Source organism: Rousettus aegyptiacus, unplaced genomic scaffold (genome assembly GCF_014176215.1).
Source record: "Rousettus aegyptiacus isolate mRouAeg1 unplaced genomic scaffold, mRouAeg1.p scaffold_m13_p_17, whole genome shotgun sequence".
Lineage (NCBI taxonomy): Eukaryota > Metazoa > Chordata > Mammalia > Chiroptera > Pteropodidae > Rousettus > Rousettus aegyptiacus.
This window is the reverse complement of record NW_023416292.1, coordinates 27,412,683-27,435,456: the sequence shown is the minus strand read 5'-3', so window position 1 is coordinate 27,435,456 and position 22,774 is coordinate 27,412,683. Positions and strand designations below refer to the sequence as shown.

At 48.1% G+C, this 22,774-nt stretch overlaps 1 protein-coding gene, 1 long non-coding RNA gene and 2 pseudogenes across 3 annotated transcripts; 2 read left to right on the top strand and 2 right to left on the bottom strand.

Moving 5' to 3' along the window:
* Positions 1 to 7,752: 7,752 nt before the first annotated feature.
* Positions 7,753 to 7,871, bottom strand: LOC118613146 (annotated as a pseudogene).
* A 1,446-nt stretch (positions 7,872 to 9,317) lies between these two features.
* Positions 9,318 to 15,374, top strand: LOC118612887. The gene is made up of 2 exons (XR_004955221.1): positions 9,318 to 9,427; positions 14,411 to 15,374. It is a non-coding gene; the product is annotated as an uncharacterized LOC118612887 (long non-coding RNA).
* Positions 9,826 to 9,944, top strand: LOC118613132 (annotated as a pseudogene).
* A 4-nt stretch (positions 15,375 to 15,378) lies between the features above and the next one.
* On the bottom strand, positions 15,379 to 22,325 carry ENSA (endosulfine alpha). Of its 2 annotated transcripts, none has more exons than XM_016122853.2 (4): positions 22,092 to 22,325; positions 20,286 to 20,411; positions 18,848 to 19,014; positions 15,379 to 16,119 (listed from the first exon to the last, which is right to left on the bottom strand). In XM_016122853.2, exons 1-4 carry the CDS (start codon positions 22,146 to 22,148, stop codon positions 16,104 to 16,106), a joined length of 366 nt encoding a protein of 121 aa, XP_015978339.1. In that variant the 5' UTR covers positions 22,149 to 22,325; the 3' UTR covers positions 15,379 to 16,103. The 2 variants fall into 2 exon arrangements, with proteins under 2 accessions (XP_015978339.1, XP_015978337.2); XM_016122851.2 differs by lacking the exon at positions 15,379 to 16,119 and adding an exon at positions 16,870 to 18,642 and having other exon boundaries at positions 22,092 to 22,291.
* Between the last annotated feature and the right edge of the window lie 449 nt (positions 22,326 to 22,774).

Here is a 22,774-nt window from a genome sequence, read left to right as displayed (position 1 = left end):
CGGCCGCTGCGTCCAACCGGCCGCTGCGGGGCGGGCCCTGGGGGCGGGGCCTGCGACGGGGCGGGGCCTGCGACGGGGCGGGGCGTGCGGCGGTGCGGGGCGTGCGGGGCGTGCGGCGGTGCGGGGCGTGCGGGGCGTGCGGCCGTGCGGGGCGTGCGGCGGTGCGGGGCCTTCCGGCTCGTGGAGGCCCTGGCGCCCCGCTGCGGCCCGCGCTGCTCCCTGGCGTAGACCCCGGCCGGCTGGCGGCTCCCCCAGGGCAGTCTGCGCCCCGACGCGCGAGCCCCTGCTGCTGGCCTCGTGCCGGAGGGTTTTCCATCCCGGAGTCCTAACCGGGGAGCCTCTCAGGTTGACGGAAGGGGATGAGGAAGCTCTGCCGTGGAGGGAGGACCGCAGTCTTAGATAACGTGGGTCAACGAGGGCTCTGTGGGGGGCCGTAGTTATTTTGCATATTCACAGCTCTCTGCTCTCACCCCGACAATGTTTGGAAATGGGGACGCTCCAGAGACTGCTTTATAGAGTCATTTATATGTAAACTGACTAAATGAAATGGTCTGTTCCAGCTAAATTTTGTTCCTGTCTCCCTATTAGCTTTGCCCATCCCCCATCTCTACTCCATAGTGTCTGGTGCTAGTGCTATTTTACATATAAACCTTACTCTGTTAGCACCTCCTCTGAGACTCTCTAACACCATTTATTTTCGTACTGATGACACCCTAAAACAACAGCCTAATAAGGACGCCCATACCACACAATTAGGTGTTTTGAGCAGGACCTAGAACCATGACGATTTATAATACGTGGCAGAGAGGTTAGAGAGAAACATCCTGTGGTTGTAGTGAATAAGAAATGGTTTAAGGAAGAGATTCTAATCTTGCACAGAAACTAACCATAATGTGAGATGGAATGTATGCTCTATAAGAGACATCAACAACTTAATATTGGAGTTGAGAAATTGAAAAATACACTTTGGGCTAGGAGAGATACAAGAAGACTATGGGAGAGAGAGCTTTTCTGCTGGGCTTTCTTTCTAGAATAGTTTTATCTGATAGCAAGGAGAGAACGAGGAATAAATTGCAAAAGATTTTCAGCGGCTGAAAAAGGAAATGCACTGCAAGTTTCACTTTAAGTTTATAGCCAGCAGACCCACTGCATTTTCTTAGTTCACTCTCCTGTGACCCAAGATGACTTTCAACAACTCTTTAGTCTTTCAGCCTTCAATATTACCTCCTGCCCTTCCTCAATCTCAGCTGTTAACTTATTTCACTAAGAAAATGGAAGCAGTCAGAAGAGAAAAACCACCAAATTTACTAACTTACTCCTATTCTGCTTTTCCTGTGGTTGAAGCGATTGAACCCTCCTTGCCGTCTCAGATCACACTTCCACTCCTGCACTGGATCCCATCTGCTTCGCTTACTCATCCATTTGCAGTTATCCCTTCATATTCTTGCATTCCCACCAACAAACTTAGTGCTCTCTCCCAAATCTTTAAAAAGTCTTCCCTAGAACCTAAATTGTTTGATGCTCCCCCTTACGGCAAAAATCTTCAACCACCTTACCCCTTTTCCTCAAACCCACCCCAATCAAGCTTTCATTCCCACCACTCCGCCAAAACCATCCTTGTCAAAGTCATCAGCAACCTGCATGTGGCTAAGTTCCAGGGGTCAATTTGCAGTCGGCATTTTACGTGACCTCTCAGCAGTATTTGTTGTGGTAGATCATTCCCTTCTTGAAAGACTTCATGTGCCTTTTAGGGCATCGCACTGTCCTGGTTTCCCTTCTTCTACTCTGGCTACTCTTCAGTTTTAATCATTTCTTCCACTGGTGAGGACACTTGATGAGAACACTTAACCCTGTTTTCCTTCGTAACCCTAGCCAAGCCTGACCCATGGCAGACACTCCATCGTTGAATGGATGAATTTGAATGTTTACTAATATGGGCTACACACAAGTCAGGAAAGAAGGGTGGAGCCATATTATTTAGGGCTTTGAAAGTCAATTGAAGAGGTGTGAACTTTTCTAGGCAGTTGAGAACCGTTGAGCACTACAGGACCATGACAGATACTCTACTTCAGGTTCATTACTCTAAGTCTGGGTTTTAGAATGGCTCAAGGCAGAAAGTATTGGAAGCAAGAAATTAGGAGGCTACTGCAATATGATAGGCAAGAACTAATGGTGATTTGTACTTGGGCGGTGGTAGTGGAAACTAAAGATAACATGGAGAGATACTGTGGAGGCAGAGTCTATGAGCTTGGTGACTCAGAGGATGACAGAACAGAATGTGACATTATCATAAAGTAGGCGTCCATATTAATTATGCAACCCTTTTATTCTTCAGCCTGGCAAAACAGTGGGGTTTTTTTTTGTTGCTGTTTGCTTTTCTTTTTTAGGTCCTATATGTAACTCCAGTTTGGGGAGGCTCTCCAGCCTCTTGATAGAAATTTCCAGAACTACTGGAGCACCCTGTTCTCTTCGGTGAAGCTGAGACTAATCTTTTGCCTTTAGGCTCTTTCTAAGGCCTCATCATGCCATACCCTTTCTCTTTTTTCACATATATCAACATTTTATTTACCTCAACAATGAAGGAATGACAAGGTCGTTCAGTAAAGATGTGAGAAATTGGGACTTATTTCATTAACAGGGAAAGAAATGCTGAAGAAGGATGCTAAGTTAGGTACGAAAGCAGTTAATGTCCTACAGGGCAATAAATTACAAGCTTTTGGGGTTTTCTTCTTTGGTAGACTAGAAGAAATTCACTGTACCTTATTAGTCCTACACATTAACCTCTAAGTTTTGAGAGTTGTAAAACTGGGTGCTAATCAAACAATATTACATTCCCTAAGATGACCTAGTGACTCTCAGGCTTTCTTATTTGAAAATGCTCTAGCATAACACTAAAAGATCATGTGGTCATGTTTTTGCCTTTTTTCTAAAATGTGCATAATTTTTCCCAAACAATCCCCCCTGGCCATAAATAATCTCTAAAGATTATTCTTGATCGCATACTAAAAAGGCCAATTTCCTGTTTTAGTGTTGAAATCACTCACTGAACTTCCGGGTTAGTTGGCCGTTTTCTTCGCGTCTTACTTCGCAGCGTGCCCTCATCCTGTGCCTCCAGCAGCAGTGTCTTCCCACCCGAGCGCCACATCGCCATAATTGTCATCTTTGCCTACGAGATCATAATTTCGGGCCCTAGTCTCCCTAAGTGACAGCTAGGGTTCAGTAGCCTCTGAGGAGGTGTGACAGACATTGCAGGCTGTCTTATCCAGTATTCATTTTTCTTCCTTTCCGACAGGACCCAAAATTAGAATGGTAGTTCCATAATGACCAGGAAGTCAGATTCCTTCTGTTATTTTGCTGTTATCCTCATACATACTTTTCTACCTGATGGTCCAAGATGGCTAGCTTCATCCATGTTATCTGCATTCCAACCAGCAGGAAGGAGAAAAGGGAAGGCAAAGGGCACCTAACTTCCTCTGATGACACTTCCCAGAAGTAGCATACCATTTTTGTTCATTCTTGTTACCTAGAAATTAGTTACGTGGCTCCTAGCTGCAAGGGGAAGCTAGGAAATACTGTCTTTACTCCAAGGGTCTGTGCGCCCAGCTAAAAACTGGGGGTCCTGTTACTATGGAAGGAGGCACAACCAGCAGTCTCTACCACTACGTGTAAAACTACATGGAGAAGATTATAACACTCTCTTGACAAACATTAAAGAAAATTCAAGTAGAGACATAAACCATGTTCACATATGAGAAGACTCATATTATAAAAATGTCGGTTCTTCAAACTGATGTATAGATTGAATACAGTTCCAAATAAAGAACTGGACAAGCTGATTCTAAAACATACACGGAGAACCAAAGGGCCAAGACTAGCCGAGACACTCTTCAAAGAAAAAGAAAAAGAACAATGTGGGGACTAGCTATGCTGGACACCGTATCTTTTTTTTTTCCTCCTAATGAATCACCATTTAACTCCCATATAGCACTAAGAGGCATAAAGAATTTTCAAAGAAAAACTGTGATAGCAAAAAACTGGAAACACTCTATATGTCCAACAACAGAATGGTTAAATAAACTGATACGGCCATATTACAGGATATAATAGTGAGATTGTATGTACTGATATGGAAAGTTCTCTGAAACATGTTAAGTGCAAAGAAAAGATGTAGAATAATACAAACCATCGGATACCATTTACATGTTTAAAATTCCATACAACTGCATATTCCTACATGTAAATATATACCCATGTAAACACACAGAAAAAGTCTGGGAGAACATATAACCAAAATGAATCAGTGTTTACCTTTGAAGGGAAAGGACTAAGATTTGGGATAGGTCAAAGAAGATGATTTTGGCCTTCTGTTTTTTTTTTTTTTGAATGAACATTTTAATCTCTATTATTTACATGTTTTAATTAAGTAAATGCATTTATATATTACTTATAAAATCAAAGCAAATCAAAACAACCATACCACACCCCCAAAATTACAGCTCTAGGTTTTAGTTCGCGTCTGTTTTCATGAGTCAGTGGGGTGATGGGGTGGGTAGTAAAGAAAGCTCAAGGTGGCCTCAGGCTCTCGGACAGCCCAGGTCCACAACCAAGCAGGTGATGTTTTAGCTCTGCTCACAGGCCACATCTGGATCCAACTTAGAGAGGCACATGGACACACGTCAGCTCACCCAGGAACAAGCCGAGAACGCCAGGGGTCCACACCGCATCGAGGAGCAATAATTGAAGGAAGGACTAGTGAAATGAGATCTAGAGACAAGGGGTCCTGAAACACTTGAAGAGTTTTAATGAGGGGGAAGAGAGTAATAAATTCTAAGATGGTGGAGTTATTCAAGAAAAATCTAAAGGATCACTTGCCAGGGATGCTGTGGAAAAGATTAAATCAGGAGGAATTAGTTGGAACTGGATGATCTTCCAGATTCCAGCTAACGTTAAGAGTCCATTAAAAATCCCTTGGTCTCAGCCAGATTTACCAAAACCTAAAATTCCTTTCTTTTGAGTTGTTTTGTTACAGAGAAGATGTTAACCTTGAAGGTACTTTGGTGCACTACAAACTGGAAGAAAGTATCATCCCATGAGTACCAATTAAATGCCTCAGAGAATACGAAGATAACTGAAATGCTTAACAAGTACCAACTGAGGGGACATAATAAAAATTACAGTTTAATTTTGTCTCCCTTTGCTTCTGCAAAGTTTATTTCACTGGGAGAGGTCTTCCTCTGACCTGGGTGAAAATTCCAGCATCCCTCTTTTTAGGTAACAGCCTTGCAATCACTAAGTAAAAAAACACACTCTTGATTCAGAAATATATTAACAAACTCAGGCTTCCTCACGTGTGAGGACAGTGTGAGGACAGTTCTAGCCCGCAGCTTGCCCTTGCGGAAGAGACGGGTAGTCGGGTGGGGTGGTCGGCTTCTCCTCTCCTGCTACAGTTCCTCCTTTCCTTCCCAGATGCTGACTCCGATTCCTCCAAGAATGGAGAAGGATGAGGAAGGATTGTTTTTGGTGGCTTCGTGCTGTCTAGGCCTGGCTAATGTTGAGAGCTGTCTCATGCGTGTTCGTATGGATCCATCAGAGGCTTCCCTTCCAGACCCTTCCAACAGCCTCGTCAGCTTCCTTGAAGTGAGATGATGCACTGCATTTCCATGGCTACCAGTCTGCCTCTCATCCTTTCATTTGGCAGAGGTCCACTCTACAGGGAACCCTTTGTGAAGAGACCCACTAGGCTTCCAGTGGGTCTCTTTCCACACTTGTTCCCCAGGATTCATGTATATTTGACCCTTCGTCAGAGAGGGTGCAGTCACTTCCAAGATGCAGCTGTCTGCTTTACCTCAGACTCTGTCCTTGGCCAGCCTTTACCTTGAAATTCCTCTGCCTTGAGTCACACACAGTCTACTGATCACCCCCTACCCAGGGCCAAATATCAAATGCTTTAGCCGGCCCTTGAGGCCCTTCTTTCTTGAGAGAACAAATAAACTAAAGATTAGATAGATCTAGGACTGGGGAGTGATGAGGTAGTTGGGACAACAGAACAAAAGACAAAGGTGACGGAGGGTGTGGTCAAAGTGCCTTGGGACCATTGTGCAGGGAGCCTCCACGGACAGGTAAGGTGAAGCCACAAAGGCTCTGGGACACTGGAACTGCGGCTGGGCCAAACCGACGGGCGCTTCTCTTGAGAAGGAAGTTCTCCCCGACTCTTCTTGAGACTGGATGAGGCTCGTGACACGGCAGTACCTCTCTCCGAAGAAATCTCTTTTGTACACCGTATCTCTTTTTATACTCTTGAAATGGGGCGGGGGTTCAAGAATCTCAGAGCTGGTCCTTGGTAATTTCTTCGAAACTTCTGCATTTCTGTCTGCTGTCTCCCTTTGGAACGTCATATCTATTACATCTTGATGCCCTTGCTGAAATATTCAATTTTAAGTCTCGTTAAGTATAAAACATAATCGCCTTTATCAATCTTGCTTTATACCCCACCTCATTTCCTACCTGGACTCTATGTGATTTCGTTATATGTCATAGGCCAAGTCATAGGACAGCCATCAAGTTGCTCTGACATACTTTGGATGTGTCTTCCTTTAATGATAAAAAGCCAACTCAATGCTCAGGTACTAGTACAATGGCCCCAATGCCCACAAAGAGGAAGCCCAGGACTTCCGCTTGGCTCCAAGCCCAGTTCTCTGTGAGATGTGCGCAGGGGATCAGCCTGTGGACTTGAGTCCGTCATTCACCGAGTGACCTAGATAAATTACCTTTTCTGAGTTTCACTAAAATTCTGTAGAATAGTCTTACCTTTCAATTCAAAATTCAACTTTTAATTACACAATTAATGCATATTCTCCTTAGAAAAAAGCAAAACAGATGAGACTGAATTTCCTCCGATTACCACCTCCTCCACTGAGACTCCCCTCCAGATAGAACCACGATTAGTATTTTCTCTCTCCAATTTTTTTTTAATCAAACCTGTTCTTATTTCCCCTGTAAAATATAGGATAGTAATATCCATTCTGTGAGCCGGAACATGGGGGAAAATGCAAGGTGCCTATCTCCAGGATTGGTACTACCTGCCCTCTATGAGTATTAGAAAATACCTTCCCTCCCCTCCCCCCCAAATTCAACAGATGTTATACGCAGAATCTACAGCAGGAACGAGCCCCAGCCTGGCACACGGACCTCGCTCGCCTCCCCCGCATAGAGGTCTGCTGGAGCCAGAGGTCCGGGGAACATTCTGCCTTTGCGCTCTGCCATTTTCGCCAAGTGAGGATTTTGTGTCATGTCTTCTCTTCCCCATGGCTTTCATTTCAAATTGCAGAAAGAAAGAGATCATATGCCCAGATTTCCACCCCAACACGGCTTTGCAGCTGAGAAAAAACAAAGACGAAATACAAAGCAGCCCTCCCTTCCCCCACAATTCTGTGCTTCCATCACTCCACGGGACAAGGGACACTCCTGCAATAGCTTTGTCTTACTGTCAGAGAGGACGCACGAGCCAAGTTGCAGAGGTCCCAGTGGTCGGTTCTCAGGTGTCTCGGAGCAGGAGTTTATCGTAGCATAAGAACAAATTCCATTTACTGAGCATCTACTTTGCCAGCCGTGACATGTTTCTTTATGTATACCTAATTTAATTCTAAAAAAAGCCACGTTTGCATTATGATTATCCTCATATTACAGATGAAAGAAGAGATGACTGATGAAGGCTCAAAAACACTAAGTAATTCTGGTTTTTTAATCTTTTTACACCTACAGAACCTGGTCTTCCTAGATCGTCTCCCATCCATGTACTAACCAGGCCCGATCCTGCTCAGCTTCTGAGGTCAGATGGGATCAGGCTTGTTCAGGGTGGCGTGGCTGCAGGCACTAATCCTGTTCTTAAACTGACTTCCTGATACAAAGGAGCTGTTTAAAAACAGTACTGGTCAGTGGGAAGTAGCATCAGGGAGCAGGAATAAGCAGTAAGAAAACTTGGGGAGGCTGGGAGAGGTGGGGTAATAGCAAATTAAGAGAAAGACAAATCATGTCCCATCAAGAAATGCGATCACCCGAACCACTCGGTCTGGGATGTACTCTGGGGTGTGTGTGTGTTTGTGTGTGTGTTTGTGTGTTTAAACAAATCTCTATAGCAACCATCTGGTTTCTATCTATGACAGCGCAGGCTCGTGGTATCTAAATATGGGCACTGGTGAAAATGAGCGAGGGCTGGGGACGGGAAGTGAGACAGCTGAATCAACGGGAAACTATGCAGAACAGGCAGATTCCTCGTCTATCCCTCCCAGCCCACCCTCAAGGCAAGAAAGGAGCTTAAGGCCACGACTCTCCCTGATTCATAGCAGAGCTGCATACATTTTATCTTATTTTAACCAATTATGTAAATTTCTATCCCGTCAGGGGGATAGCCTTGGTGCAAGAGGCAAAGGACAGAAACTTTTGCTTCCTATTTTCACCCCAGGTGCCACTTTCAGGTGGCGAGGTCAGAGGATCCCCCCTGATGAAGGTGTGGCAGCCCTAGAGGGAAAGACAGGAGAAGCCCGGGAGCAGGTTTGGAGAAAGGACCAGGCATTGCTGGGCTGACCGAGGGGGCCTGGACCGGGGTGACGAGAGCCCCTTCCTTAAGGCAGCGCCGTGGCTCTCAATCAGGGAACTCCAGGGGACATGTGGCCGTGTCTGGGGACTTCTTGATTGTCTCGGCTGAGCGTCTCATGGGTAAAGGACAGAGATGCTGTTAACCTTCTGAAATACGTAGGACATCCCCCACGACAAAGAAGTTTCTGGCCCAAAATGTCGGTGGTCTCAAGGCTGAAACCCTGAGTTAGAAGGTGCTGGTCCTACATGAGTCCCTTTTCGGTCCACTGCAGGAGCACCAGGGATAGGTCGAATGAGTTGAAGGGGATACTGTACGTGCCAGTTTGTTCCCTTGGGCCCCGAGTTCCTCCCAAACTTCCAACCCAAATATTTATTTAGTTTGTTTACGTCTAACAAAAATAAATCTAAGCCAGAGTCCCCAAAATGCTGTGAAATCAGCTTCTTCTAGAGAAGAGGGCCTAGGGTAGAGGAAAAGCTGCCTAACAGCCTCTGTACCTGAGCAAAGGGCACATTCTCTTGGCCTCAGTTTCACCTTCTGTAAAATGAGTACGCTGAACTCAATGATCTCTAATGCCCTTTAGTTCCAAAACTCTACTTGAGGACATTTCTTGTACGTAGGTCTACCCAGTTAGGGTCAATGGAAAAGGAAATGACTCAGAAATGCAACGAAGGGAAGTCTGAGGGTGACTGACTCATGGGACTTCCGTAGTCGTACGAGGCACTTCACATGGACCTAACATCAAACCAGGACTCATGGTGGCTGAAAAATGCCAGGACTTTCCTTTGTCTATCGAGGAGGTGGTACGCACATGGCGGGGAGGGGTTAGCAACGGTAAGTTTCCTCTGCCCCCCGAAAATAAAAATTCCCCCGTATTGCTGCTAATGTTTGACTGTCTACCATGAGAGCTTTATCTCCAGTGAAAAACACAAACATTCTAGCATATTCTAGGAATCGGTCTGACGTTATCGACTGAGTCTGGGACTTTAAGGTAGGGAGCTGGCGCTAGATCATGAATGATGCTTGTTGGTGTAGTGGTTGCCGTTAAGATGCGTAATTTGAGAAAAGTTTGTGTGCCGTGTATATTATGTTCAGTTCAATCTTTTCAATCTAAATATTATAATAAAGATTTAATAAGTGAGAGTTCATGTTTTCAGTAATCTCTAGTATCTGCCTATAATAAATGTATGTCAGAACAAGGTTTTAAAAAGTCTGTCTAAATACACCAGATGGTCTATGGCCATGCCACCCTGAACAAGCCTGATGCCGTCTGATGTCGGAAGCTAAGCAGGGTCAGGCCTGGTTAGTACTTCGATGGGAGATCACCTAGGAAGGCTAGGTGCTGTAGGCGTAAAAAAAATTAAAAAATAAGAGATCGTAAGATGACAAGGTCCTTGCAACCTGTGAGGTCAACCAAGGGTTGCCTTGCTGAAAAAAAATAAAAAAAAATAAAAATTAAAAAATAAATACACCAAATGCCTCCATCATTAAACTTGCATTCACGCCAAAACTTTTCTCCTAATCAAAGGGGCCACATTGCCACAGCGTGCTTATCAGCACTGAGCGCTGTCACAGGGGACACGTTCACATCTTACAGAAAAAACTACCCCTGGGTGATAATCGAGCACGTGCCTTTACTTGGCCTTCGTCATGTGGCTCATCTAAAAGTTTTTCGAAAGAGAGCCCCAGCGTCGTTGGGGGAGTCACCTACCAGCGTTGTTCTCCCGTTAGAGGTTCACTTCCCCGTTTACCCACTACTGCCATTCAGAGGCTGTTGAAAGAGTCGAACTCTTTCATTTTTTCTGAATACCTATAATCTGAAAATAAGTCACTGAACAATTCATTCCTTCAACAATTATTTTACTGAACACACATGTGCCAAATACCATTCTGGTGCTGGGGATACAGCCAGGAACAAGACCAAGCTCTGGTAGCTCAATAAAAACTTGTCACAGGAGTGAACGAAGGACCCTCCAGTGGTTACCCTTCTCTGCTCACTTGCTCCTCTTTGTAGTCATTGTTCAAACTATGCTTCATTCTTCTTCCTAGAATGTCTCAGGGGTGGGATGCTCAAACCGCCACCCAGCTCACTGAGAGGAAGGCCTGAGACTGGGCTCCATAACCCTCAGGCGCCTTCGGTCAAGACTGGAACCAAAACACTTTTAAACTCAAATTGGGAACCTTCAGGCTAATTCACTGCCCAAGTGGGCTCCATCCCTAATGTCTGGACAGGCCCCAGATGCTGCGCTGTCTTCCTCACTTGGCTTTCCTCCCGGCCCCCTCGTTTCTCTGATTCCCTGTTCTGTAGGGAACTTCCTTCAACCCACTCAGTCGAAAGACACCTCAGCTTCCCCCAGGACACCGTTACTTCCCCTCCTGTGTCAGAAAATGGGGGAAGTGAGATACTCCTAGTCCTCAGAGTTGTTTGCAGGCCATTACTCTCCCCAGACATTCGCATGCGACTCCTGCTTTGGAGTTCATTTCATCAGGCTAAACGCGATAAACGCGCCTTCGCATCCTGCCGTTGCTGCCCTCGTTTCTAACCCCTCCTTTCCTTTCAGAATCCCGCTTTCTGGTTATCATCGTTCTGATTGCTAATCTTGAAAAGTACAGGAAGTAGACACACACACCGCTTAAACCATATTCCTGACAAAGAATGTTATCCCCTATTTTGGCACATTTCTTTCCCGAAAATTTGTGGTACTTTTTATCATACAGGTGAGATGGTCTCATTTTTTACTTCATTTAGTCTCCAGTATCATTTTACACTGGTGACAGATCCATTCAACTCGGTCCTTGGCCCCACATCTTCCGATCCTCCTATGTTGGGCCCTCATCTCTATTCCCTTCAGGCGTTACCGGCTCCCCAATCTTTCTGCTCTATATGCTTTCCCTTTCATGGCTTTACTAGTACATCTTAAAGTCCACAGAATCGATTATCTTGACTTCTCCGCCAACCTCCAGGCTCATAAATCCAATACCTCATGGGTCATCTACTCCTGGATGTGCCACAGGCACCTCAAATCAACCCTTCCGCCAAACAGAACACATTATCTTCCTTGCTAAACGTGTTCTTCCAGTTGTATTCTCAATCTGGGTCATGGAAACATCATTTACTCGGAAACCTGGGATTTTTTTTTTTTCCTAGTGGAGATCTGTCTCTTCTCAAATCCTACACCCCACATCAGTGATTGACTGTACTTCCCACGGGAAGGGTGTACTGTGGGGTGCAGTACAGAAGTCTTCACTTGGGTGTTCTGTTGTTACTTCAAACATATTATGCTCCAAACTGAACCATCATCTTCCTCTTCAAACGGCCTGACTCCTTTCTCAACTTTTCCATCCGTTAACAGCACCTCTAATACATCAACTTTCCCCTCTCCAACCTCTTCCCCATGCTGCAGTCAGTAGAGTTAATGGCATCACGTCATGCCCTCTGTCAAAATCCTTAAGTGGCAGCTCTCGCTGCCTCCTGCCTCCGGATGAAGTCCAAGGTGCGCCTTGTGATCTGGTTCCTGCCGCCCTCCTCCCCCCCCCCCCCCCCCCGCCTTCCCGCCTCGGCTGGTCTCACCCATTGCATGCTATGCTTCGGCCACTCTCCATTATTTTAAGTTTCCGGAGTGTAATACCGCTGGATCTTTTTACATGTTGTTCCTTCCTCCTAAAGGCCTCCATTCTCAACTGGACCCTTTTACTTAATGAGATGCTACTACTCCACCAGATTTCAGTTTAGAAGCTATTTCCTGTGAAAGGATTTTCCTGTTATTCTCCCATCTTCCCAAATTAGATAAGTGTCCCTGCTCCGGGCTTCCCGAGCATTTTGTTTATCCTTGTATTGTAATCGTCTGTCTACCCATCTTTATTACATGCCCCTGGTCCTCTCTTGAGGGCAGGACCGTATCTTACACGCTGTTGTAGTCCCCCGAGCAAGGGCTTTACATGCCTTCTCTTGCTTAAGCATCATAGTAGGTACCACATCATTCCAAATTTACACGTGTCAATTGAGGCAAAGAGAAGTTAAGAAACTTGTCCTGAGTTATCAAAAATATATCAAAATCGGGATTTGGAACCAGGCAGCTTGACACTAGGAAACAGCCCATCACTAAACCCATCGCCTCTAAATCCCTCCTCTCCAGACATGGCAGTGACCGGTCTCAAACCCGGCTCTGACGAGGCCTCCTCGTAATGTCCTCAGCGGGTCCTAGGCCCCCTGCCACGGCCTCCTCCAGGACCGACTCGCTGCTGCTGCTGCAGACACACCACACATTCTACCCCGGGACCCCTTCTCTAAGCGCTGGTCCCTCTACCAAAATGCTTTTTCATTTCACCTTTCAGAATTACTGTTCAGCTTCGGAACTCACTCCGTGACGCCTTTCCTGACCACTGTTCCCCAGCCCTCTGCAAGCAGCGGAGTGAACCCTGCTTTCGCTCTTAGAAACTGTGTGACTTGGGCAAGTTACTGTTTTAGTTTTCTCATTTATATAATGGCAGTAGCGTGACAACCTGCTTCATAGAATTGCTGCGGTTAAATGAGCTGGTGTAAATTAAGCCCTTAGCACGGGACTTGACACATAGTAAGCACTCAAAACATTTAGCAATTATTACCTGCCCCTACTCCTCTGGATTTTCCCTTCTCAGAATTCTTTCAAGACTCACTAATCACATGCTACCTTGCATTACATGTAGAAGTGTTGTTGCAATGAGGCTTCAAGTCCCTCCAGAGCAGACACCTCTTACGTCGTTTATCTGCCCAGTAACAGCTAATATTTCCAGTCGCAGAGTGAGCATTCAGCAATTACTTGTGAATTAAAATATTCCTGCCCAGGCATGAGAGGCCCCACCTTGTTTTCACTAGTAAGTCACCCACCTCTGAGAAATCAGCTCTAACGATTCCCCTCCTCCCTCTCCTTCCCTTACTCCTTGCAATTCTGCTCAGAGCTACGTTTATTTGCTTTTATTTGTATGCTACTGTCATGTCTTCGCTTCCCAAAGGAAATCCTCCTTCCTGGCCCAGCAGATGGCGGTGCGCACGGGAGGGTCACCCGTGTGAGCGCACGGGCTCACTGTAGGCATCCTGGATGGCAGCTGAGTTTTTTTTTTTTTTTTGCCAGCATTTTCAATGCCTGGGCCACATCAGCTTAAAATAAGTGCTGCTAGACAATAATGGTGACTTCGCCCCTGACACCCTGCATATCAGATGACTGAGAGCCTCGTCAGCACAATCATCACTCAGCCGGGTCAGGAGGAGTGGAAGAACCTTTGATCTGCTCTATGGAGCAAAGGTTTTAAAAACCACTCAGCGAAAATGGGAGGAAGAGCTTCCTGAACTCCGCAGAACCGGTCTGCCCCGGCTGCCCTGCCCTGTAGAAGGAACAGCGAGTTTTAAGCTGAAACAGAGAAAGCCACAACCATTTCTGGGCACTCTGGGGATTCCTAAGGCCACAGCTTAAAACTAAGGATCAGTGGAGACAGGAATAATGAGCCGAGCCTAGATACTAACTCAAGCTTGTCAGTCGACTAGCTTCGCCACCTTCGAAGTGACAGTTCTGTACTTCGACTCCCTTACCTGTATTAAAATGAAATTGCACTAACTGAAGGACCCCACGTTCAGCTTCACCGACCTCATTCCCCAGCTGTACCCCCGGCAAACACGCACTAGGGCCAACGTACTCGGAGAAGTCACGGGATTGGTTTAAGGGGAGCAGGATGAGAAGGCTCACTAACCCCGCAACAGCACTCTGCTGACGCGTGTGTGTGGCCTAGCTTTGAGTTTATACCTTTTGAAGTCTATGAACTTTTTCATGTATTTTCTTCCAGCTACACAATAAACGCCACGAAGGGAGGGAATGTCTTCTATAGGTCTCCGCGCCACCTGGCTCACTCGACGTCCAGCACGCGGTTCAGAAAGGCCGAGGGTGAGGAGGCATCGCAACATCCCGGGCGGCTGAAACTGACCGGGAAAGCGTCTGCTCCAGGAGGAAGTACGAGCGGGATGCTGAGCACGGCGTCCCTTCTCCAGTTTAGAAGCGGCCCCCCCCCCACAAGACGGACGTTTCTCTGGACTATCTGTCTCCTGGACCTTGTCTGGCTTCCTTGACGCTACCTGTTTTGAGACGCCAAGCACATCTGGGAAGGCACTGCGATAAACTCTCACAATCGAACTGGGGCAAAACGGGCAAGCGGTTTCGGCCTGCCACGTGTGCACTTCGGCGGGGACAGCGGGGACAGGTGCGCGTCCGCGTCTCCTTCGGTAACACTTCTTTTGCACATCACGTTCACATCCTTTTTTACTTCTTTCAGTGGCAGGCTTCCAGGGTGGTTCGGAGGAAAGAAGTCACTCTGCCTCCTGCTGGCCACAAGCAGAAAGGGAGCTCCTTCCGGCTTGTGACCGTCCCTCACGTCCCTCACGGGCCTATGAGGTCTTGTGAAAGGGAAAGAGGAGGATTCTCTGTGCTTAACCTAGACTAAGCTTTAGGTGTCAACAAACCATTTCCGCCGAACGCCCTCAACTCCCTCGCTCTGTGAGCCCAACCTGAGGCCGATGCATCCGCATTAGCCACAGCAGCAAGATGGCCAGGGGTGAGGAGAGCCCTGGTCAGTGTGCCGCCGGCCCTGCTCCCTCTCCGAGTGCCGGAAGTGGGGGCCCGCACACATCCCGCATTAAGCGCCCCTGTGCCTTAGAAACTGGGGGCCCCAGGCCAGCTTCTCCCCTTGAATGGTGTCTTCGGTCTTTGCTTCCCTTTCCCCAATCCCAATAAAACACACCAACTGCTTCAGAGTATTTCTGGGTTGGGTTTTTTTGTGGGTTTTTTTTTTTTTTTTTTTTTTTATTTCAAATACTGAAAAAGTCCCCTGGGCTCTGTGGGGCTCCCCACGCTCATGGCCCCCTTCCCCTACACTCACTGCCCTTCTCCCACCAGCGAATGTTTCAAGGACATTTTTCAAAATGAATAACTTACATTAACTGCGTCCCCAGCTTGCTCTGCAGAACCAGAGGAGCTGTCCGCGTCTGTCATATTTAGATGGACAGTTTCTTTTATCTGACACCAGGGCCCCCGGCCACATCCAAACAGACACGGCACTTTCCCAGAGCTGCACTGGAACCCCCATCTCTAGCCGACTCCATTCCCGCCCCTCACACCGAGCCCACGGCGGCCACGCGGTTAAGGAAGAGGGCGTCAGGGATGTGTCCAGCAGCTCCAAGCCCGAACGCACGTCCCCCCACATCGCCCACCCCCTCCGCTCAGGCACCACCCCCAGCGCCCCCGGGATCTCACTGAGATTTCTCCCAACAGTTATGTGGAAAAAAGGTAAAACAGAAAAGGTTCAAGGTCTTGGTGCTCAGCCAAGGGGCTCCATGCGCTGGGACACCGACGGGCAGAGGGGCTTCTGCCTCTCCAGCCCGCGCCCGAGCCACCTCCTGGCCCCTGGCTGCAAAAGCAGGGAGGGACAGGAGCCGGCACAGGACCCAGGGGCAGCGTCTCAGGATCTGGCGGAGCCCCGGGCAGCATCACTCAACGTGGCCGCTGCGGACGAACACAGAAGAGAAAGAAAACACTGTCAAGTAATAAGGGAAAAAGCCCTAACGTCCATCCCAGCCTCTCCCCTGACTCTTCCACACTTAACACTCATCAGCTACCTGGCACATGCCTCATCCTACCCACGAGAACTTACTATAGAGAGCGTGAGCGAGAGCGAGAGCGAGAGAGAAAACGAGATTTCGGTCTTATCCACAAAACAAAACGTTCTCTGCCTTTTTGGAGATACCCATGAAAACAGAGACAGGAAAACAAATTGTTAGACAGGATCGGAACAGCTGGAGGCTCGCAGGGGGGCAGCTGCCCCCTGGCTGAGAGCAGGCTGGGCCGCGGCCGCAGAGACCGACGGGGGCACACAGCGGTGACGTGCTTGCTGGCTGTGCGGAGGCCAGGGCCAGACAACGTGCCTGCTGCTGCGACTGGATTTAATAACCTGGGTATAATCAAAGCAATTGGGGTTTGGATTTTCAAACGAGCCCTCGTGGTCACGGGAGTTATGTGCTTTGTGCAGTGGAAACATGTGGTAAGTGCAGAATGTAGCTGGCTCCTTGTTTTCTTGGCCTTGATGATGACCACGTGCAGAGCGAGCGAGACCAGCAGCTTCCTGATTTCCCTATTTCTTCTATTCCTTCCTGAAACCAGTTTCATTGTGACCTCAGTTGTGAGGATTCAAAATGACCAATAGAGAAAGCAGCTCAGACAGAAAAGAAAAAGTACAAAATTCGAGAAGATCGAAGATGGAGAAAACGTACAAAATTATATATATATTTATATATATAATAACATGACATATCTATGTACAACATGGCCGGGACAGTCGAGGCAACTATACAAGGATGTTCGGCACTTCCCCTCCCCACATGGACTGGACTAAGGAAGACAGCATGAGGAAATGGAGCAGGAAACACAAACGTTATATACAATTACAAGTGACAGTCAAGGAGTTTGGGGGCCGGGAACCCAGGGACCCTGCTCTCTCCGTTCCTTCCTCACCAGCTTTTGCCTATGGATCTGAATGACAGCCTGAGAAGCGAACGGCCGGTCGGGAGAGCGGCCTGTACACGTCCCGCCTCCCCCGCCTCCCCCAGTGCGCGCAGCGAGTTCATCCCTCGTTCATCGCTCAATCGCACGGGCCAAACGCCTGGCGTACTGGAACCTGAGCGGTGAGAGGGCAAGAGAGGGTTCCGGAATCCTGCCCCCTCGAATGGCCGGATCTCGCCCTGACCCTCTCCGTGGGAATCAGCAGTGGCGTTCACCAAGATTCGGGCCGTGCTAGTGAGAACCAGGTCGATGATGTCGGCCCCCTGCAGCCTTTCCTCCGCCTGCCACCTCTCCTCGTCACCCAGGCACTGAGCTCTAGGGGAGCAGAGACTTCTCGGTGCTTCTCTCGCCTTAACCACTTCCCCAGCTTCCCGCAAGGGGAACCTTCTCCTGGGGACCTGCTGCGCCAGCCCTGCCAGAGCACTAAGCCCCGGAGCCCAACTCAGTTCACCCCTTCTCTTCTCGTCTCCCTGACGATACGCTGGCATCTGGTTACATCTGGCAAGTCGGGCTCCGTGTGCGCACGACCGAGCACGTTCCCTCAGGCCCAGCGTGGCTTTTTAGCAGCGAAGGCCCAGACTAAAGGCCAAGCAAGCAGGTCAGGACAGAGGCTAGAAGCTTCCATGACTAGCTTTTTCGAATTTTGTTTCTTGACCCTAAGACTATGACACTTATGTGGCCCTCTTGCCTGAATGTACAACCCCAGATCTCCGCTTCCTCTCCCTTCACATAGTCTTCAAATGGTCCCCTCTGTAGACTCACCCATGGATGGCCCTTCCTCATTTTTGGTTTTACAATGAATAGCAGAGTTTTTTTGGGTGGCAGTTACAGGATTTTAAAATCAAGATCAATCCTACCCATTTTCAATTCTATTTTACAGATGAGGAAATAAGAAATCCTGAGAGGCTGAATGACTTGACCAAGGCTACACATCACTTCTGCCGAGACAGAATGGGACTAGAACCCAGAGATCTTGATTCCTAAACCTGTGCTCTTTCCACTATCCCATGATATTTTCGAAATGCCAGGCGGGGCGGGGGCGGGGGGAAGGTGCCCACTTTATGTGAATAATGTTTTCCAATCTTTACAGTAAGAGCGAGGGCAAAGTGTGAGAGACACTGACTCAGGTAGGTTAAGAGGGCATCGTAGTTCTAGGCAAGCAAATCAGTTTTTCTCTTTGAGGATTCTCTAAACCTGCCATAATGGAAACATGAAGCAAAAGCAGCCTAAGGGACAAAAACACTTAGAAGCACAGAAAACAGATCTTATTCAATCTACCTTTCCCAATGATGTCAGGCTAGTCTTGGGATATTACACCTATCACATTAGTCCCAAGGCTCAGCCTAACCTGTTTCAGGATATTCTCTTCCAAAAGGAGAAATCGTATCTCTCCCGCTTTTCGTACAGAAGATAAAAAGAGCCTGTAGTATCATCCAGTCCCAGTCACTTACTTCTGGGCCCCCACCTGGGCTGCAGCGAGAGTGTGGAAATCTCAGTTTAAACGAAGAAACGAACTCGGGGCCCCTCTTCAACACACAGCACCTTCTCGGCGGAATCGCCGGCATTTCTGGCTAGCAAGCTGAGAAGCTCTAACTAGGTGCCCATCCCATCCCTGCCTGTGATACACAAAAGTCCAGTGGGTGAGGAAGGGGGGGGAGGAGGGGGCCCAGGTTACCCCGCAAGCTTGCTGGTGACGAGTGAGGACTTTCTCTGGGGCAGATCCTGTGGGGTGGGGATGTGGTCACCAGTCACCAGGTTCTTGTCTGGTCCTGCACTTGGCAGCTGCTTATTCTTCATCTTGGCTTTGGCCATGTTGTAGTCTCCTGAGTCAAAGTACTTTTGCTAAGAGACAAGAGAGAGGTGTAGGTGAGTGAGGAGCGCTAGCCTTCCTCAAAGCGAGGAGACCCACAGCCACTATAAACCCCCCTCCACATTCAGAACTTCCAAATCTTCCTCGATTGACCTCATGCACACAGAGCCTGGCATTAACTACATGCATGCATGTCTCCTCACACGTGGTCTGACTTTTTCAGGTATGTAAGCAGTTTCCCAGCTAGAGTATAGACTTTTGGAATTAAGAGACTGCCCCTACATTCTCTGTAGCCTCATCAGTACAGGATGGTTCAACAAAATTACTGACTTTATTCATAAAGGCACACTGAGGACCTACTAGTCTCCGATGGGTGTGGTGCTGGGGAACAGAAAGGAACTAGACGTACAGAAGGCTCAATCTGGGGCCAGCCTGGCCATCAGCAGGAGACCCACATCCAGCCAATAAACTCAAAACTGAAAGCCATTCTCTCAGACCAGGAATAGAAACCGGGCTTGTTCGTGAGGATGCTGTATCTTCCCTCTGACTCCCACTGCTCCCACACATGTTCCATGGCTGTGACAGCCTGCCCAGCCTGCCTACGCCTGCCTTGCCTACAGCAAGGTAAACTGCAGATCAGCATCACATCATCTGTGACTAAGACTCACTACCCAGGAATCTCCACAGGATGTGTCGCTCTCCTTTCATCTGCAGAGAGGAACACACTCTAGTTTAACGACCGACAGTCAGTCACTCAGCTTTAGGTACCTCTGGGGATGGAGAAACCTGATCAGAAGCTAGGTGGCCATGAAGGCAGCCTCTCCCTTGGTGAGGAGTACCAAGAAAAAGTAAGTCTCCTGAAGGGGTAAATGGCCAGTGCTAACTTCAAGGATCTGAAGGAATCTTTTCGAGTTGCGGAAATCTATAGGACAGATGGATTGATCTTCCAAAATGAGGCACCCCAAAATTTAGCTCTAATCCTTAAAACTGCAGTTCTAAACTCTCACCACTCAAACAGACAAATGCGGATAGTCAGCATTCAAGTCTCCAACATCCTTCCCTCATCCTCCCAACCCTCATACCCAAATGCCCCTACATGAAGCCTTAATGTCCAATATGGGACATCAGAAGCTTACTGACACCGTATCAGAGATTTCCAATAATTTGCCTTGCTCTTTACATCTTCTAATTCCTTTTCACTGCTACCCAACAATTAAACTTCTAGGTCAGCATTCAGTAGACTCTCCACAGATCTTATCCCCTTTGGCTCCAAAGTAAGAGGATCAGAGATTGTACCCCATACCCCTTTCTGGAGTCTCTTCATGAGGAAGTCGGAGCCTCCAGGCTTTTGTCCTAGGCTTGGATATTTGGCCTTTAGCTTTGCCTCCTCTGCTCGCTCAGGGAGAATACCTTCTTTCTCCTGTGTGTCCTGGAGGAATAAATGGACCAAAACAATTAAAGATTGAGAAGCAACTGTTTCAAATATTTGATAACCTTTATTACTATCAACTTTCCTGGAGAGCTACACACTTATAAACATGCTATCTCCACTCTACTCTTAAAGCTATACCTTTGTTTAAATTTCTAATGTTCAAAATGACTGTATTGTTAGAAGACAAGGTGTTTTCCACACTGCGCCCAGGGAACTACCTCTGTGACCTGTGAGTACTGGGTTAAAGGTAATACCTAAACACAGTATTTTTAGTCACAGAGCAAACCGCAGGTCACTCTGCATAGAAGCTAGCAAAGACGAAGAGAGAAAAGTGCTAACCAGCCTTCTGGTGATATATGAGTGGGCAAGTTCCCTGGCTGTCCCTGACACACAGTGCAGGAAAGCAGAGGGGATGATTCCGCCGAGATGTTCCCTCCTTATTCAGAGTCTCAGACAGTCACCTGAGAAGCCCTTCTGTGGAGGACGTTAGAGCTGTGTGGCCTTCTCCAAAGATCCCCACCTTGGTAATGGGACAACATTGCTTCGGCATTTCCACAAACACGCGGTAGGAAGGTGAGAGGTAAAGAGATGACAATGATATTATTTTTAATCACAGGAAGATTAAGATACAGCAGGTTCACTGGTGCTTCTCCACGACTGCTGCCAGAAAGTCAACACCTTCCCTAGTGGGGCAGCTGATGTAAATTTGGGGAACGTGCCAAGAGCTCACCGACTTTGCAGGGGCCGTGGTTGTCGTTACTCTCTCCTTGCTTGTTGTGGGCCCCGCTGTCCTCTTCCTTAGTGACTTTTTAGAAGGACCAAAAGCCAATTTGTGGCTCTTTTTACTGGAATTACATTCCATTCCCTTGGAAATCCGGCCCCGATATAACACCAGGTGGATTTCATGGATCCCTGAGCCCAGTACTCAATGTTATAAGTCAAATGCAAACTCCAAGGTTTATTTGGCCTGTTTTTACGACAGTATTGCGGGTGAACTAAGTCCCACTGCCTTGGAAGTCTGGGAAGAATAGGGTGGCATCCTTCTTGTCACGACTCTCTCAGTGGCTTCTAGGTGTAGCCTCCATTATTTGGTATGGAACCCTAGTCCTCTTCAGTCCCGTTCGGTCCTCACTGAAGGTGGGCTACAGCCCATCCCCGATCGTCAAAATAGGTTTCTTGAGAAAGTTGCCGCCTTAAACTAGCCACGATAATAATTACTCTTCTCCCTTCCCCCCATGCTAGTCCTTTCCAAACGTCTTTACCTCAACCTGTCACTTTCGGAGGATTTAGGGTGCGGGTCCCCGCTCGGTTGTCGGGTTATTCACCCCTGATAACCGAGAACGCACAACGCATCCCGGGACCACCAGCCCCCTTTCATTCACCCAGTCTTTCCAAACACCCGCCCCCGCCCAGGCTCGGCCAATTATAGCACAGCTTCCAGGCGTTGAGCGGTAGGCCGATTGGCCAATCAAGAAGGATACCGCACTGACTGACAATAGACCCAACCAACCGGCACCAAAGCAGCAAGCCGCGTAGAGGCTCGCCCCGCGTGACGCAAGAAGTGGCCAACCCCTGCAGAGCCTGAGACCATGGCGACCAATCCGCACGGGTGGGAGACCGTCTCCCGCCCCATCACGGTCGCCCCCGACTCGCCCGCCCGCACCCCCTCCATTTCACCTGCTTCTCCTCGCCGGTCTCCTCCGCAGGGTTCTCCTCTTCTTGTTTCTGGGACATGGCGGGGCCGGGGCTGTGGAGTGTAGGGGGCCCGGGAAGTCAACCGGAGAAGGGAAGGGGGAGGGGAAACGGGGACAACCTGCGCTGCTCCTTCGGCTCCTGTCACTAGGGTTGCTCAGTCAAAATGGCGGCCCCTGCCTGTGACGTTGCGACCGCCCCTTCTTTTGGGAGCCAATAGAAATGGGGTAGATGGGGCAATGACGTAACGACCTACCAATAGTCGCTGGCTAAAGGTGGGTTTTATGAGGGCGACGGGCAAGCTGAAATACCAATCCGGAAAGAGAGTGAGCCACAAGAGCCAATTGGAAGCCCGTGGGGGATGTTAGGGGGCGGAGCTGCTAGCTTGGGCATTTTTGCTCTTTTGGTGGGATCAGACTTCAGCTCCAGTGCCCCGCAGCCGCGAGGCTTTGCTGGACAGCGAGAGGATGTAAACCTTTTATTTTCAGGTGGAGACGATTAAGCTTTGAGCAGAAAACTGAGCCTTAACAGGAAACTACTGAGCTCCAGAAAATAATTCGGAGGTCAGAGTGGACTTTAAAGTGGTACTTAACACGATTTCCATGTGTCACTTGGTGTGTGGCACGGAGAGGCTGAGTCCCGACCCCGAGTCGGCTTGCAGAGCTCAA

Coding starts and splice junctions, on each gene's coding strand:
- ENSA (XM_016122851.2), bottom strand. CDS start 22,148: ATGTCCCAGAAACAAGAAGAGGAGAACCCTGCGGAGGAGACCGGCGAG. Junction 19,015..20,285: donor TGAAGAGACTCCAGAAAGGG/GTATGGGGTACA, acceptor CTTGTCTCTTAG/CAAAAGTACTTTGACTCAGG. Junction 18,643..18,847: donor GTCACCAGCAAGCTTGCGGG/GTAACCTGGGCC, acceptor CTCTCGCTGCAG/CCCAGGTGGGGGCCCAGAAG.